Genomic DNA, 19,134 nt, shown 5'->3' with positions numbered 1-19,134 from the left:
TATGCTGATGACACTCGACAATCATTGAAAACATATGTGACGTCTAGTATAAATTTTAGACATGTCAATTTTAAATGTGATATATTATGACATTAATTAATTATTTACATATTTGCAAAAAAAATTAAGCAATAAATAAAACGTTGTTTATTATTTTGATCGCTAATATTTTACATTAATTCTGACACTTAGATATTTGTATTTGTGAAGTAGAGGATAAATATCAAGCATGTGAAAATTATTAACAATATTGGTCAGTAAATATTTAACTTTTCATTAGTTTTATTGGTATACATGCATTTAATTTATTAATAAAAAAAACATAAAAAAGTATTCTGCTTTTTTTAGACCTGACTTTATTTGATGTAAAACTATATATGCCTAAAAATAAAATTAATTACTAGTCATCTTTTAATAACAATAAAATATAACACTATCAAGATAACAACAAGTGGCATCATGTATATAACTTTTTAAAGAAACGAGGGATCAAATTTGTTGCTTGTTTTTTTCTGTATTTATGTTTTGTTTAAATTTTTATTGTAAACCTCACATTAGAAATTGCAATACCGGTAGTACTGATATCAGTAATACCGGTATTGGGGTAAAAATCTAAATTCGATACAACCGGTATTTCAAAATAAAATACCGGTATTACTGAAAAAAAATATGAAAAACGTTGAAAACGATACCACCATTGCTTAAAACGATGCCTGGTAATACATGGTACTAGTACCTTTTGATTTTGCTAATCAATGTGCATGGTAAAACATGCGAAAACAGCAGCCAATACCGGTATTATTACAATCCTTAGTTACAACTAGGTAAACACAATCAGATACCAGACTCAAATCAAAGTCGTAAATCAGTGAAAACTATTTAATCATTATAAACTATTACAGCTTACAATCAATATATGTCAATGTTCACGAGCTTTTAATTATTTATTATAATATTAATCCGTGATATTGGGAAAATCTAGAATTGAAATAAAAATTATAATTACACTTATTCCAATATTCTAGAATCGACAGAAATTAAATAATAGTAGGGTTTATAGGTGATTCGATTTCACTGGTCTTTGATACTAAAAAAAATTAAAAACAAATATAAAAGTAACAATCAAAAATTTAGATTCGTTTTGACATTTAGTTTTGTACTAAAAATCATAGGAATTTAATGAGCGAATCATTTTAGTTGTTTTATAAATCGTATTTTTGACAGATGTTTCAAGAATGTCTTTAAAGGATCAATTCCTTGTATTAATTTATATTTTTTGACCTAACTAAAAACTATAATACAATACATAAAATACTAATATAAATGCTTTATCTAAGACATTTTATACTAAAAAAAATATAAATGTCATTTTACAATTAATTGAAATATACAATTAATAATGCAAATTATTCTCAAATAATATAAGTTGCTGTTTCAGCTGTATGCTTTGTATAAAAATGTATAAAATATGAATTATAACTTCCCTAAATAAATTAGGTAGAATAAAGGCTATTAAATAATTATATAATTTTAATATAATGAATAAAAATCTTTAAAGTTACAAGTAACTTTATTATATTTTTAATTAATACTGAATAATCGTATATATTTAATTATAGAAAGGCTTTGAGATTATATTTTTAATTATGTTTTTTATAGCATTGCTCATCACAAAATATTTTTTTCAAAACCAGCATTGATACATCAATAGAAAGTACTTTCATATCATGCTTGCTTCATGAGACTTTTTATTACATCTGGTGCTACTTTAATTGCTATTATTAAGATCCTTTTTGACATTTACTTTCAGTCACTCAGATACTATTTTTTAAATTATTCTAATATATTCTATTATATGTATTATATACAAAATACAATCAATTGCCAGTTCAGATTACTCTTATTCTATTGTTCAATAATCTAGCACAAACATTATCAATCCTATACTTAAAATACAGCAACGTGTATAAAGTCTAAATGTCATATTATGTCATTTATCGATAAGCTGTTTTTATACAAAAACAAAATTCCATATACAATCATCCATCATCACCGCGAATTAGCATTTTTATGCATAACGTTAAAAATATGAATAAATTCATTTTTTAACACTTCAATAGGCATGATCGATATAATATTATGCAAATTGTTTATTCATCGGATCAATCCTTATTGCATGCATTTAATTGAGCATTGTGAAGAGGCTCACGTTACAGATTACTTCGCTGACACGTGACGATAATTTTTTTTCGAAATCGTTATCGTTAGCTTGAACAATTTTTATCGTTCTTTGATTCGATCAGATATACTGCTTGAAGCGTTGTAGAATACAAAGTGAAATCAGCTATTTTTTATACTTCCTTTACGTTTGTCTCTGTTAATTAAAACATACGTAGAATTTATTGTATGAACAGATGTTTTGGTTTCGCTTAGCAGATGTGATCGATTGGCTAACAAAAAATACAGCAATCGATCATTGTGCAGAATCAACGAAACTTATGGTACGCAGTAGACACGTGTGTATGTATAATACATATATGTATATTCAATTGTTTGATTAGCTTCAGAAACAAATTGATTTTTAATTAGTTAAAGTGATGATTTTCTATAATGTTTAAAAAAACTGTTTGCTTACCTTGTATTAATGTCATTGCACTTAATATTATATATACATAATGCTAAAGTATTATACTCTGTCTAACATGAAATGGTGTTTGACTTTGAATCCATCATCCATTAATTAAAAAAATACTAAAACCAAGAAAAATATTTGTTTGTAGTTTTAAGAACAAATATATATAAGCAATTTTTTTAGTGCTACAAGAAAATCTGTATGAAAACTTGAACAGATAAAAACAAATAATCGAAAATATTATTTTTAATAAATATATATGTAAATATACTATTTACAGTACAAATATATACGAAGCGTAATATAAAATATATTAATGTACTGCAAAAAACCTCTATAAAATAATGTACTTCATATCAAGTTTTATCAGCGTCAGTTGTTTGTCCAATAAAATTAATAATCTGTTGGAAGTATACAGAAAATAAGTCATCATCAGTGTTAAAATCAAATATGGACACAACTAGGTTAAAATATAATTCAATAATATTTATTTATTTAAATTATATTAAGACCATCGTATCCTAACAGGTTACCACAATACCTTATTATGGTCACAAAAATAAACAATACATTGTATTATTAAAATACACACGAAAAAATATAAAAACAATTAACAAGAAAAAAATTATAAAATATTAAAATTGAATATTACGAACCAGACCAGCTCCTCGTAGCTGACATTAAATATATCAATGTGCAATACTTTATTACATCCAACTATCTTAGAGAAGCTCTAAAAGTCAATCAAATAGACTTGCATCACGGAAATGATAATAAAGTTATTCACAGCGTTGCACGGGCGTAAACGACGTGTACGATTATCACTTACTTTAAATGTTTTAACCAACATTTTCGACACACCCAACGCTATTATTATGTCATGCGCAAAGAATTGTTATTACCATAGCGCCTATAGAATTAAATGTTTCGCGCATGTCTTGGCACCTCAAACCATTGGTCATTGTATGTTTTATTTTGAAATTCTATACGGCGAAATTCCGGCGAGCAAGTTGACTAGCTTAGAATATTAAATGGCTTTGCTCACGCATTTAACTATCCGCAAAGTATGTACGACGAATGTGAATAGTCGAAACTTCTCCAAGTTTTATGGTTGCGTGGTTAGTTGCAACTTTTTAAATGGTTCGGTGTCGAAACAAACTATTTTTGAATCAGTTGTGCAAAAATTAGCAGCGTACGCGTCGTATAGATTGAAAAACATTTGCTTAGTACAAATATTTTCCGAGGTGCATTGCTTTTAAAAGAGCGAATGGAAAAATGTTGCATTTACGCAAGCTTATTACTATCTGTATTTAATTAAACTGTATTTATAAATTGTTTTAATTAATGTTCATAATTGCATCGACATAAATAATCAATGGATTAAATTAGATCACGAAACCACTAATTTTTATAAATATGATTCGAACCTTCATCAACAAAGTATTGATAAAGACACATGAAGTAGCCCATTATATTCAAAAACGGACTGTAATCATATTAAGATGACTTAGTGGATAAACAGATATATATAACTTACAGGCTAATCCAAATTTTTTTAAGAGTTTTTACCTCAAGATCAATGAGTGTATTCTTGGTTAGTTCAGTATCAAAATAAAATTATCTTTGAAATAAGTTTATTTGCAGATATTTTTTTTCTAATAATTCAGAGAAATTTTTATCGCAACTCAATCTTGATCAAGCACTTCCTCTAACCTTGGGAAGTTCGCAAAACTGTTTTCCTATACTCTCTCCTATCAGATAGGTAACCTAGCAAAGAAAGTTTGAGATATTTGAGCTGAATTCATCATGGTAGCTTTACGACTTAAAATAGAAAGATGTACATATGATATGTTTCAAGAATAGCAATTTAATTTCAACCCTTAGCTTTAAAAAGCGCTTGAAATCTAACATATAATAAAAAAGTTAGAATAATATAGTATATACATAATATTATTTATGAACTGTAGTAGCTTTTTAATAATATAAATTAATATTTTTTAATACCTAATATTATTAACTTCAATCCAATTTTTTTAATATCCTAATACCGAATAAATTCGCATGCATTTTACTAATTTATTATTAGAATATTTGTCTGAAATAATTTTAAACAATAATAAAAATATTTTTAATGAAATATTTAGAAATTTCAATTAATTAATAAAAGTCTGAAAACCCCGCTGTGTATTATTGCATTATTTGCTACGTTATTTATGTATGCTATTATAACGGTCATAACAACTAATAGTCGACAAACAAAATACTGAATAAACACTTTGTGATTGCCGAAGTTTCAAAAATTATTCATTTTTCCGAGTTAATATTGTGTACCTGTAGACTTTTTCATTGGCTAGCATAGAATTTGAATGTTCAATATTTTTGTGTATATATTAAGGGTACCCAAAAGTTGTGATTAACATCTGAAGAGTGCGTTATAAACATAACAACAAAATAATACCACAAGTATCAATGGAAGATTTCGTTTCGAGTAAGTTGTTTTTATACACATGTATGCTGTACGAATTTTACAAAAGAAATCGGCAACCACATCAACCATACACATTTGTTCCGTCTATAATTATGTTTTATTGGTTCGTCAAATTAAAATATGTTTCGAGAGATTTTAATATGGGATACCAAAAATCATCAATGATGACTGCATAGCTGCAAAATTTGAGATATTTATAACAGATAAGACAGGATATTTATGGTCATTCCGGGGGTAGAAACAAGGCATGTGTATTCCAAACGCACTGAGCGACGAGAACAAGGCGACGCGCCTGCCTCACACTACGAGAATCACGCGAAAAAAAATGAATGCTCTCGAATGAAAAACTGTTTTGCATATTCTACCAATATACACACTTCTATCGATAGTCTCTACAGCATAATCTAGATTGTAAAAATTTAATAGTAAAATTTAATATCTTTCCGAATATTTAATTCACAGAAAATCAGTTTTTATAAATATGATATTAAAATCTTCCCTGATTGATAAAATCTGTTGATTCAGATTTTTTTTGTAGAATAATATTTTAAAATAAATTGGTTATTGGTAAAATACTTCATTAAAAAACCGTTCTTTCTAATATTTTTTAATTTATTATTCGATAATCGAATAGTTTAAAATAAGAAATATTTGGAATTGCTTAATAATATTCATCCATGAGATTTAAAAAATCTAATCTGTGAATAATAAGTATTTATTTATGTAAATATTTTTTATTCCTTTAGTGTTATTTTAAAATAAAAATACATCATTTTTTATCATTTTCTTTAAAAATTATAGAAAATCTGTTAAGTGAAACTCGTATTTATAATATATGAAGAAACTTAAATGTACGGTAATCTAGATGCATGCTCCAGATTAAATCCATTCATCAAAATACCGTATGTAGCAAACAAATACAATCACTACGTATTAATATATTATATTACATATAATAATTGTGAGAAGTGTTACGTCGTTAAATTATAATATATCAAACTGTCTAGATACTATTTTTTTATTTATTATTAGGCGTTTTTTCGATTCCAAGATCATTAGGTATACATCTAAAACAAAAAAAGTTAATGGATCAATGATCTCGGCTGAATAATTAGTCACGACAGTCATAATTTAAAGATATTAAAAAGAAGATAACTTTCTATACAATTGTCTACCTGCACAAGGAAAATACGTATTTTAAATTTCTCTAAGCTTTTATATTATATTATGAGAATAGTTTCATTGTGAAGAAAAATCACAACTGTTATAAGGCATTAATATAGTGATTTAAGAAAAAATATACAATTGTGCATTTGAATATAATGAAAATCGCCTTGACAATTTTCCCAGGATTATCAAAGCTAACAAGTCAGCGGATGTTGATAATCAATAGCCATGAAGATGAATGTACATACAACTATTATAGAATAAAATACAGTTATCTAGAATAACCTAGTTAAATTAATTTAGAATCAATTAACTAAATCCAATGCCATAATATTTGTCTTGGATACACTTTCAAATCAAATATTCTATCTGTGCCTAATCGATCAATACGAAAAGCCTTGAATCGCATAAAAAATCTACACCAATTACTATAATGCGGCACAATGATCAGTACACACGTATCGATTAGCACAATTATCGACATCGAGCATGTGGTAAGCGTGAAGTAACAGTTCGATCCAGAATTAGAAATGTCGAGATCAGAGAAAGGTTAAGCAGCGAGTTCGTTGGCGTTAAGCATATAGAAACATGTGTATGTACGTTGGTATTTATGCTCTTCGATTCGACGTGAATATCCGGCTAATGGTATCGAGTGAAAGTGGTCAGATTACTGGAAATATACGACGAAAAGTCATATTCGATAACACAACCTACTACAGGTTGGCGTATAATATATGAAACGATTTCGCTATATTCAATACTATTATGTGTCTATTAAAAGTGATTCATATTTTACATTTAAATAATTACATAAATACTGCTATGAGAAAGTTTTTATAAAATATTTATGTATCTATCAAAATATAGAAAAGAATTTTTCTCTTGGTGTTTTTTTTTTATTAATGTATTATAGTAAAAAATATGTATTGTAAAATAGCTTAAAACTCTACTACTCTATTTTAAATAACACATAAAAACAAAAAAATGGCATAAAGATACATTTTTACTAATAGGTGTGATTTGTAATAATGAAACATGGAATAATACACAAAATGACACATTTTTTGCTATAAAGATTTATATGTATTGAATTTATTTCTGTCTCTTTTGTAGACGATTATTAGATATGTGAAGTATAAATTATTTTATATACTCTTCGATGACACAAAAACTGTACAGATTTTTACGTATAATTTAAAGCAAAACCAATATTTTGTAAAAATAAATGTGAACAAATATAATCTTAACAAAACATTGTTTAAACACATGTCTCAACTTTGACTATAACAAAAATTCTATACATATGTAATATTTAAGCAATATATTATTTACATCACTACAATAAAAAATAAATAAGCATTTTATATGATAAATTTTAATTTAAAATTCTATATAAAATAAATGTTTTTTTAATGAAGTTAAAAAATCAGTTTTTAGCTATTTACTGATGATTCAAATTATAATTTTTTTAAGATATAACCTTCTCATACATTTTTGACATTTTTTTAATTCCAAATATTCCGATAGCTCCCTATTCACATTGCATTTCGAATATTTTTATAGAAATAAATGGTAGACGGAAAGAGCAAGGTCTTGATAAAACCTTCCATGTATTGTAGTGCTGTAGAACTATTAGACTTCTGTTGAAAAGTGTATGCCTTTTTTACTTCCTCATTCAAACAATCCAGCTTATCACAATAGAAGCTTGATATTATTGTTTAGTCAACCTTAAGTGTCGTAATGCACAGTCCCTTTGAAATTTCACTATATACACAAAATAGTCCAGGATTTGAAGTAGGTTTTGCTACTTGACCTTTGAATAACAGTTGTCGTACATCACCCACTTCTCATCATCAGTTATCAAATGATCGAGAAAAGTCAACTCAGTATCAAGATCCAGAAACACTTGGGATATGCGGATACGCGCCAACATGTTGTTTTTTCTCAGTTTGGGTTTAACCCATACATCTCTAAGCCTTTCTAATATTTTGAATGTGTCTATGCACTAATGTATTGGACTGGTTTAGTTTCTTCACCAGCTGATGGATAGTTTGAATAGGATTTGTTCCCATTTCAGAAGCTATAGGACATATTTTCTGGTCTCCCACATTTTTTAAACCATCTTTGACATTGTCAGGTACTTAAAAATCACATACCACTTTATAGTGGCGATAGTTGGTAATTTTTTTTAATAAATTCATATAAAATGCATTTTTCTTTAAATTATTTACTTAGTAAAAATTCTGCCATCCTAAATTTTGGTGCAAATTATTTTTTTTCAAATAATAAAATGAAGAGTAAAGATGTGTATCTATACATATTTAACAAAAAAGAATTCCAATATCATAGAATATATTTTATAGATTGATTGGAGCAGCATAAAATTTCACTAACTCCAATCAGTTAAATTATATTTTTGCTACTAAAAATATATACATATCTACCAATGAAAATTTATTCGTAAATAATTTCACTAAAACAGTTAAATTAATTATATACTTGTGAAAATATAAATATACTGAGAAATATAGATTCACTGACCCATTTATATAATATTAAATGATATTTAAATTTATATTTGTCACATATTGCAACTGCATTTTAATTGTATGGTAAAAATATTAAATCAGATAAAATCAGCAGTGAATTAATTTTATTGTTTATCTTACAGGAAATAACAATTGACTTTGAAACTGTAATCTACATTTCATAATTAATTATCAAACTCATTTTTTACATAATTTTAATTTACTTTTAGATATTTGTTTAATGCAAATTCTACTATTATCTACATTTTGTTGCATAGTGGTAATTAAATAATACAATTCCATAATTGTTATTTTTTTTAAATATATTAAATCTTTTTAAATAATTAAATTAAAAATATAATTTAATTTTTACAATAATTAATAATAAAACCCAAAAATAAATTTGTGTAATAATTATTATGTATAATAAAAAATACTTTTGCGTTCATTGTTATTTTTTACTAACATTTAAGTTTTGCTACTAAAATATATTATCAAAAATAATATTAAAGATAATAAGAATAAATATATAATTAATATTAATTTATATTTATTCGTAAAATCAAAAAAAAAATTCTAAAACGACATATGCGAATTTTTCAGTCACTCGCATTATTTGTTTTCCAAAGATCAAACGTCTCAAACAAGAAGTGAAGCAACTCCAGTGAGTGTCAGGTCAGTCACGAACTGATCTTTTATTTGGGTGTGAGTATATGCTCCATCGTGATATTTATATAAATCATATCTGATGATATTACATAATACAGTATATCAATTTGTGCATTAACGTGTCATTCAGTCAATAAAAAAAGGATTAGATCATATTAATGTATAGAAAGTTTTTTCACGATGTATAATAAACAAACCAAAACAAATCAATCTTTCTCGTCATAATCATATTTTTATACGCTTTCATATACAAAGGTCAATGTATAATTGATCTAATGCTCGTGAGAACGCGATTCCGCGTATCATTCGTTTCGCAAAACTTATTATTTTTTTACATATGTAGAAATTGCGGCAAAAAGAGCAACGACACGAGCGCTTAAACAACGTTTATAAAGAAGTGGAAGAGAAAAAAATAAGTCGTTTGCAAAAGATTGAAACACTTGGTTCTCAGGTGAAATTCACTTCTTTTCATTGAACGTTACATATTTACATTTTTCCTACCAGGCATTGTTGTGACATTGTTTCGAAATCGACTGCTTTACATTGTCAAAGTCTAAGGCGAGCGAATAGTAATTAATAATGCAATTACAAAAGAAAAACGTTAATTAATCATAATTTAAGATGGGAAAGCTTAGTTTGATATGTCAAAAAAGTGTTTTCAACATAAAAGAAAATGTCATTTTCTTAAAAAATTATGCACGCACCGATCTAGAAAGTAGTAAAATATAGTTGTTACGTTTGTGAATCTAAGAAAAAATGGCTCTCATGACTTTCACCTTATGACCCCCTATGCTCACACACGTTTATTATAATGTTATTATAATATTATGATTAATGAAATGCTTCGAGTTTGCCTTGACACGGACGTGCATAAATATAACGTTTCGTCTATACAACTGTCACGAATTATGGATCTATTGACCTTTCTTGCGCTTAAACACAATAAGGCATTGCAATTTTTGCAAATATTGTTCTCATGTTCCGAGAATATGACAGTCGGAACGAGAAATTCTCGGGAAAATCCATAAGAGTCAACAAAAATGATTTGTTTTTTACGTGTGTGAATCATGGGTTTATGTTTCAATTAGATATTAATTTAATATATCAATAAATTACTAAGACAGTAAAAAACTATATTGTATGATTAAAAATACATAAATATCATATATGTATTAAAGATCTTAAAATATTATTCACTTTATATATTAATATGCTATTTGCTACTATATTAGTAGACATGTATAGTCATGTAAAAGTATTTAATAACAATTAATGTCTTTTACTTGCAATTTATGATCCTATTTTTAAATAATTAACTAGATAATGTGAAATAGTAATTATTATTTTTAATATAAAATTTTATGAAAATATTTTTCTTTCTAATTATTAAATTAACAATACATAAATTATTATCAAACAAGCAAAATATGTCTAATTAAATACAATTTACACAAAAATTTCTTAATAAAAATAGCAAATCAATAATTCTCATTTTGAAGAAAATTTTTTGTTTTTTTGAGAATTTTTATAGAGCCTTATTTTGTTAAAAAATACATTTGTACTAATATTTTTAAATAATTTACAACCGCTGCATTTTTTATAATACGGCATAAGAAAAGGTGCCCAAGTGCCAGATGTTAATGGCAAATAATGGTACAGATATTTATATATATATATATATATATATATATATATATATATATATATATATATATATATATATATATATATATAAAGTTATCTACAATTATTATCAAATACTATATATCATATATGTTGTTATTTATCAAAATTTATTGAGAATTTTTGATAAAATCAAGAAGAAAAATAAGAGATTTTATTTTTTGAGAAACCAGAAAACCTAGTTAAACATAATTTTTTTTATTATTTTTGTAATAAAAATATAAAAATGAATAATAAATTTATTTATTTTTAATAACTATTAAAATCTTATCTACGTTTTCTTAATTTACTATTGAATTGATTTTTTTATTTTAATTATTTTTTGCAAATACAAATGCTTCTGTTAACCGCTTTTTTAACTATAGCAATATTCTGTTTGACTATAGCAAAATTCGTCGAGTGCAAAAAAAAAACTTCTGAAAATTAAGCCTAAAAATTTTTATTAACTATAAAAAATTCCAAAATATTTTTTTTTTGTAAGTTTAAGCCTGGTTAAAAGAAAAACGTGCACAAAATATTGGCTTTTAACTTATCTAATTTTTTGAGTAACCCTTTAAAAAATTTATTAATTTTTAATTTTTCTGAAAAAAATCATTTACATTTTTAGACATTTCTGTATTTCTGTACTACATGGAGCGATATAGTTTGTGAATTCTACAAGTGTAATATTTTGCTATATTCAAACAGAGATTTAACTACACATAGTATATTACGATGTACATAAAGTAACACAAGGTTTTCAGATAAGCAAATCAAAAACATATTTTTCCTACATAATTTGATAAATCAAAAAATGTAAATAGACTTAATAAATCTAATTTTATATCAATTCTGCATATCAGATTAAAAATCTATTAAAAAATATACATTACATAAATTTATAAAAAAATAATATAACAATAAAATAATATTTAGAATAAATTATTAATTTTATTTTGTTCAAGATCTCAGTCTTAATAGAACATCATTTTTTTAATTGTTATTATTTTTTTATTTTATAAAATACTAAAACAAATTGTAAATTGTCTAATATTTTTTATAAAATACTTTCTTGTGATCTTAGTAAAGTCTAATCATTATTTGTTCGCGTCATATAGATTATATTAACTTATAAAGTGACAGGAATCTTTTTGCAACAGTATAATTAATACTCATTCTAGTAATATTTAACTGTATTTTTAATTTCAAATATTTGTATATAAATACATGAATAACAGAGAAACTGCGTTTTTTCAACATTTAGCTCATTTTTATATAACACGCCTAAAAAACTCCAATCGAATAAAAAAATTGTTGAATATTAACAAAATTTTAACACGTACGTGTGTTATAAACATATTTTTTCATAAATTTACACAATTATCAGCACGCAAACGCGTGCAATTTAACTGCATAAGAAAATCGTTCTATTTTCAATAGCTTATATCTTTTTTCATCTAAAATTTTTACATTGAATTACCAATATTCACGAAACAGTTCGATTTTCGATACACAGTTTCGTAACATTTTTTCCGTTTAATTTCTCCCACGTTACAAATTACAATGCGCGATTTGAATACCGAAAACGTTCTTGTTTCGATTGTGAAAACCCACCGCATACAATTATCGAATTTTGGTATCACACCTCATAATTACGTGTTTCATTGTCAAAAACCAACATGACCCAATTGTGTTAAACATGCGTATACTAAAAAAACAGCTTCGATTATCACGTTTTGTGTGGAAAACGTTAACGACGCCTAGTTTTGTGATTTATTATGTGTGCATTATTATTATTTTATGGCATATACATTAAACTATTCTGTAAATAGCAATCGATTCTACCGCAGTTGTGTCATCGTGACCAGTGACCGTTTCGAGGGAACGACAATGGGTTTGACATGATGTGTAGTTCCTATGGAATGATTAAAAAAATATAGAAATGATTGAGGCTAATTTTATATAATTTGCACTAATCAGCCGTTATGCCATTGCCTGACATTGATACAATGAAAAGAATCACATATAATTTAAACAATTATGCGAGATTCTATTATAATAACATAATTAAATACAATTTAATTGCTGGCTTCCATAAATATGATTATTTCATATTTATACAACAGACATTATAATAATTTCCAATTGTTAATTTAATTGTAAAATGATGCAAAAATCACTCGTTACTTTTTAAATGCAATTAATAATTCATTCAACTGTGTTCGACCATAACAATAAAACTTTTTTGGAAGCATTTACATACATTTGTATTCATCTATATTATAATAAAGATTTACATTAAGTAAAAGTCGTTATTCCCAAATACGTATGCATAATATAACACTTATGCGACTTTCATATTAAAATGAGATATAACATCATCCAAATTTAACTTTATAACTATATTTATGGATGTACTTCTGTCTAGTGAACAAGGATTATAATAGTTCTGAATAAAAACTTATTCGCGCGACTTTCGTATCAAAATGAGATTCTCTCAAAACTCTTTTAAGTGCAGTTATTATTCATACTATTTAAAAAATCATTGTTATTTAATTTCACTGTGCTTTGTCAAGTTGTGCATATGTCTATATAAAATAGCATTTAAAGTACATAACAGGATAACAAAAAAAGTCAAAGAAAAAAATCTAAATCAGTTATGCATATCTCAACTAGAATATTTCCAAGTTTTAAAGTACATGAAGATAAGCTAACTTGGAATAAATGCTACTAGGATAAATTCCAGCCATTTTTAATTTACCACAGAAAAAACATAATGACCTTAAGGAATATATCTAAAACATTGCTACCTGTTGTTTGGAAATCTAATCAAAGAACACGAATGATTAAATACATTTTTGAACACAGATTTCCTTGAGTAATAAACACATATTTTTATTAACATTGATCTACATATGTTTAATAGCTAGTAAATACCATTTTACCTCATCGGGGAATGATGGGAGAAATAAAGTCTTTATAGCTACTTATATAAATTCTATAAAGCTACATATTATATGAATTTCATATAAAAAAACAGTCACTACAAAAAAAAATGGAAGCATATTGGAAATCATACAATGCCAGAAATGATTTAAAGAAATAAATTTGGTGTTTTTGGTTTTTTGGGCCACACAACTTGGGGGACGAAATAGTCATATGAGCTGAAAATGAAGCATATGTTACACTAAGCATAGAAGAATAATCAAACAAGATCGGTACTTCGTAATCTACTACCTGAAGGCGCTTAAAAAATATTGGCAAGAGTCAAAAAGAACGGGTTTTGGGTTCCACGTGAATGAAATAATTACAGCTATTTCTACAAAATCAGAACACTTGGAATAAAAAATGGGGTTCATAAAAAGGGTAATTTAAATCTCTAAATCTGGATTGCACCCTAAAAATGCTTTTCTTTATGCATCGTGAAATTCTAAAGGAAATGTTTATTTTAAAGTGTTTAAACAAGGTAAAACAGTGAATACAGAAGTGTATAGTAAAAGTTTAATTCGATTGAGTGTTGCATTGAGTGAAAAAAAGCTATGTTTAGTGAATAGCCAAAACAATGTTCTCCAACATTGATTTTCGATAAAATCTGCAACCTTGGATGCAGATTTTATCCCTGAAAAAAAATGAATTAACCAGTGAAATCGGCTCTTTTTGCTTGTTTTATTTCTAAAAAATTACAAAAAGGATAGTAGTAATTTATTAGTAATGTGGAAGAAGGTTATTTAAAACGATGAAAACTATAATGTATACAAAAAAAATATCATTACTTCTGGATTTCCCTTTTATAAATCAGTGGGATATAAGTAACAATTAAACTAATACTTCGAAATGCTAATTTAACAGGTATTAATTATATAAAGTCAAACTAAATGATTAGCTATTCATGTTAATATATATCTAGTGCATTATAAACTATATGAATACTTGAAAGCATCATAAGTATTTTTTGAACTGACTACTAATATTATATATTATAAAAACATATTTAGTAAAATAAAAATAAATTTCTGATATACTGCCACCAATTTCACACAATAAACAAACATTACTTATTTTCATAATGATGTCATATTGAGAAGAATTTCACAAAAAAAATGATGTTAATACTAGAATATCACACTTCCCACGCCAGTACTACACCAAAATACATTCTTTATTCATCACACGCGGCCATAATGCGATATAATAAATCTCAAAACGTAATTACACATAAAAACCGAGATTAATCCTCTTCAATTAATCACACCTGTTACATAACGCGTAATGGTCTGTGATGGATGATTGAGCTGTGTTCTATTTTTTCTACCCAATCTTACATAACATAATTCTATGTAACAATACAAATAGAGTCCTCTATAATACCATAAAGCACGTGAGAAAAAGTATTGACCTTTTTTGCAGTCAAATTTATATTAAATGTGCGTAAAATACTCGTACAATGGAGAATGTGAAAATCGATTTTCAGGGCCGGACCGTCAAAAATAAAAGGCCAGAACGGAGGCGGCCCTGAATTTTAAAATTAACCAAATCATGTTTAATTGATTCAATAAATTATTGCTTAACAATACAAAAATATGTTACATAAAAATAAAACATTAATGATCTAAACGTGCTAAAAGACATCGACGATCGGTTAAGAAACAAACCCGAGTGCCTGCAAATAAACAATAAATTTTATTTATATCGTATTATTCAAATGAAATATATATTTTTATTTATTATAGTATAATATGTAGCATAGAATGCAGGTGTAAAATAATATCACGACAGGTTGCCAAGTGAAATATGTGCAAGTCAAACAAAGAACTCAGTGGGCAGCTACAAGGCAATGCAATTTATTGTTAATCGTATTATCATAATTTCAAACTAATTTATTATAATATGTTTGACTATATAGAATCATTATATGAAAGTCAGCCTGTTAAAGGTCAATAGTAGTGATTTGGTGAAAACGTTAAAACGGAAAGTTCACGCTTCTTCAGCTGTGAAAGTTATATATCGTATATAATAATAATAATAACAAACGTCTATTGTAGTAGTAATGATTAATGATCATTAAAAACTTGTTATTGAACAGCTATTAATAAGCCACTTCAACCCTTTTATTGCCACCATTAATGAATGATTGAAATCAAAGCGTAATTATTCAATCAACAGAATATTACCAATCGTTTATTAATTCCTAATATAATAATTATTGTAAATTGAAAATAAAGTAATGAATACTTGAAAAAATAGATTAATAATTAACTTACAAGTTTATCCTCCAAATTTATGTTTATAAATTTATTGAAAATTTCTAACCTTTGCTAATTAATCAAATAATTGCAATTTATTTATATTTTTACTAGCAACCGGGCTCGCTGTAAAAAAATATTTTTTATGTATTGCAAATGAATTACGGATTGTAAAACTCTTAAGCTTGGCCAAAAAACTAACAGCAAGCTGCTATTGTGATCAGCTAGATCATTTTCACAAGAAAATAAAAAATATTCCTGCACTTATCAACAGAAATTGAATAGCACGACAATGCACATCCACATTTGGCGAAATTGCCCTCGACGAAATCAAGGAACTTAGCTAGAATATTTTATCCCATCCACTTTATTCTTCAGACCTTGTTCCTTTCAACTACCGTTTATTTTGATCAATAAAACACTTCCGAAGTGGAGGAAAATTAAAATGCAGATGATGTAAAAAGAGACTATCGAAAATTTTTGCATCATCATATAAATTTTTGCATCATCTAATGGAATTTAAAAAATCACCGAGAGATGGGAAAATGTAAATAAGAATAAACATTAAACGTGATTTTTTTCATTAAAAAATCGACATTGATTTTGAGATTGCCTAATATAAATATTATGATAAATATATATTTATTTATAGAATGCTAAAAATCAATAAAACTACATGAAGTATTTGCTAATTTAAAATATATATGAAAATATTGATTTTATAAGCTTATAATTATATAACACTAAAAATATTTATTGCGATTTAATTTTTCCGCAAAAGCAAATCAAATATTTTTTAATAAATTGCTGATAAATTCAACACAAGTCAATTATATTATTGGATACTATTTTTTAATCTAGAAGAAAATTGATTACTTTAACACTTCATTATAATAAAAAAATACTTCAAATAGACAATAAAATAATCAATATTATAAACGCTATATTTAGTTGATGATTTTAAATAAGATATGAACTATAAAAAGCAAATGGCAAATGGTAAATACAATCAAGCAAATTTTAGATTGATTGTATTTACCAAAATTAAATCTATATAGTTAATTTTAATATGTTTAAAATAAAAGTTATTTCCTAATTAATTATTTCAAATACGATAAATAATATTTTATCTAAATATTACTTTTAAAGATTATTTTTTTAATAATTTGTTTAATTGTCTAATAAAAATAAACATATACATATGTATATAAAATATGCCACAAATATAAAAATATGCTAATATAATTTAGGTCTTATTGTATAATAAAAAATTATTTAATATATTTACTTTCAAGTATTTTCATATAATTTACTGAAAATATTTTAAAATAAAGTATTTTTTAAAGAGTTATTTAATTCATTGATAAGACTACATCTAATTTAATTAGTTTTAAAAATAAAATACACGAGGCTTAAGCAAGTGTACCTACTCAAAAGTAATCTGGCCTTCATATTATTTACAAAATTGAAAATCATTATCGTGTAATTTATTTAAAATATTTTAAAATGAAGGTCTTCTTTAAGCTCCTATTTATATATTGTTTTAATAAAATTTTAATTAAAATTTTGTAATGGAGGTTTTACAAAGCTAATGATTATTTATTTCATATAGAAATAAATTATTTTAACAAATGCATTTAAAAGTAAACTAAATATTTTATTTACAACTTTGAAATTTATAACTATATAGTTTATTTAAAATATTTTGTAATAAAGATATTAAAAGATAAATTTTTATATGATAAGTCTACTTAAAAGTAGCCTGATCTTATATTCAATTTAATTTAATATAATGAACTCAAAGCTCTTAGTTTTATATAAATTATACCAAACACTACTAAACATGAACTATGCTAACGTAATTGATTAGAAAATAGGCTAATACAAGAATTTCCAACCTTGAAAGTAACCAACCGTTGTTGTTGTTTAGTGAAAACATAGATTGTCAAATTAAAACTCACCAACAGCACTTCTTGTGATGTTGCTCTTGTCCTCTTCGACCACTCCATCCTCCTGCTGGCTTTCAGCTTCAGCTACCTCACATCCGATTCCTCGCATCGTCCATGTGCACACAACCAACCACAACACGACCGCAACATTATGAAAACGCATTTTCACTCTATGTTCCAATGAATGTACAGCCTATCTTCCCCTGATCCTCTTTGACATTGTAATAATCCCTTAACACAACAACAACCAAATTCACACACAGTTCACATCGTTCCAAATTTGTGTTATTCGACGGTTCTCGGTGCGCGATTTCACATTCGGTGCTCGGTATGTTTGTAAATATACATATTTAATGAAGAGAATGTCCCACCGCTGGTAGGTACACTGAAAGACCAACAACTTTTACCGCGAAACGATTCGACAAGCGTTACGCTGTGCTCTCACTGGAGCTGCTTGAGCCATACTAAATGTCAATGAGCAGTGTGCCAGTTGTGCCGAGGCTGTTGGAGGGGTATCAATCTCGGTTCGCGGACGTCCAAGGGTTTTACCGAGGTTTTGGCAACGTATTTACCATTATTCTGCGAATAATAATCGAGAAAAGCGCAATGATCTTCTTCCTTGGTATAATAATATCACTGTAAAATAAACTCGAACTGTATTGTTACTAGCGTCTCCTTGACAATATTTTTTTAGATATGATAGATTTTGTTTTTTAAATTATATTATATGTTTTGCTGTCGATTTTTTTTTAAATCGGAATATATTTTTATATAATAACTAAGATAATAAATATAT

General features: G+C 26.2%; 1 protein-coding gene across 1 annotated transcript in view; it reads right to left on the bottom strand.

Annotated features, from left to right (window-relative positions):
• LOC148228282 (uncharacterized) overlaps positions 1-18,804 on the bottom strand; it is a 70,664-nt gene extending 51,860 nt beyond the window's left edge. Inside the window, exon 1 of the mRNA XM_088200057.1 lies at positions 18,351-18,804. Within this exon, the coding sequence (XP_088056183.1) occupies positions 18,351-18,501 (151 nt within the window). The 5' untranslated portion in view covers positions 18,502-18,804. The remainder of the gene's footprint in view (positions 1-18,350) is intronic.
• Positions 18,805-19,134: the final 330 nt, after the last annotated feature.

Source organism: Plectrocnemia conspersa, unplaced genomic scaffold, assembly GCF_051122295.1.
Source record: "Plectrocnemia conspersa isolate PC_06_02 unplaced genomic scaffold, ASM5112229v1 ptg000012l, whole genome shotgun sequence".
NCBI lineage: Eukaryota > Metazoa > Arthropoda > Insecta > Trichoptera > Polycentropodidae > Plectrocnemia > Plectrocnemia conspersa.
This window is presented reverse-complemented; position numbering and strand designations above follow the sequence as displayed.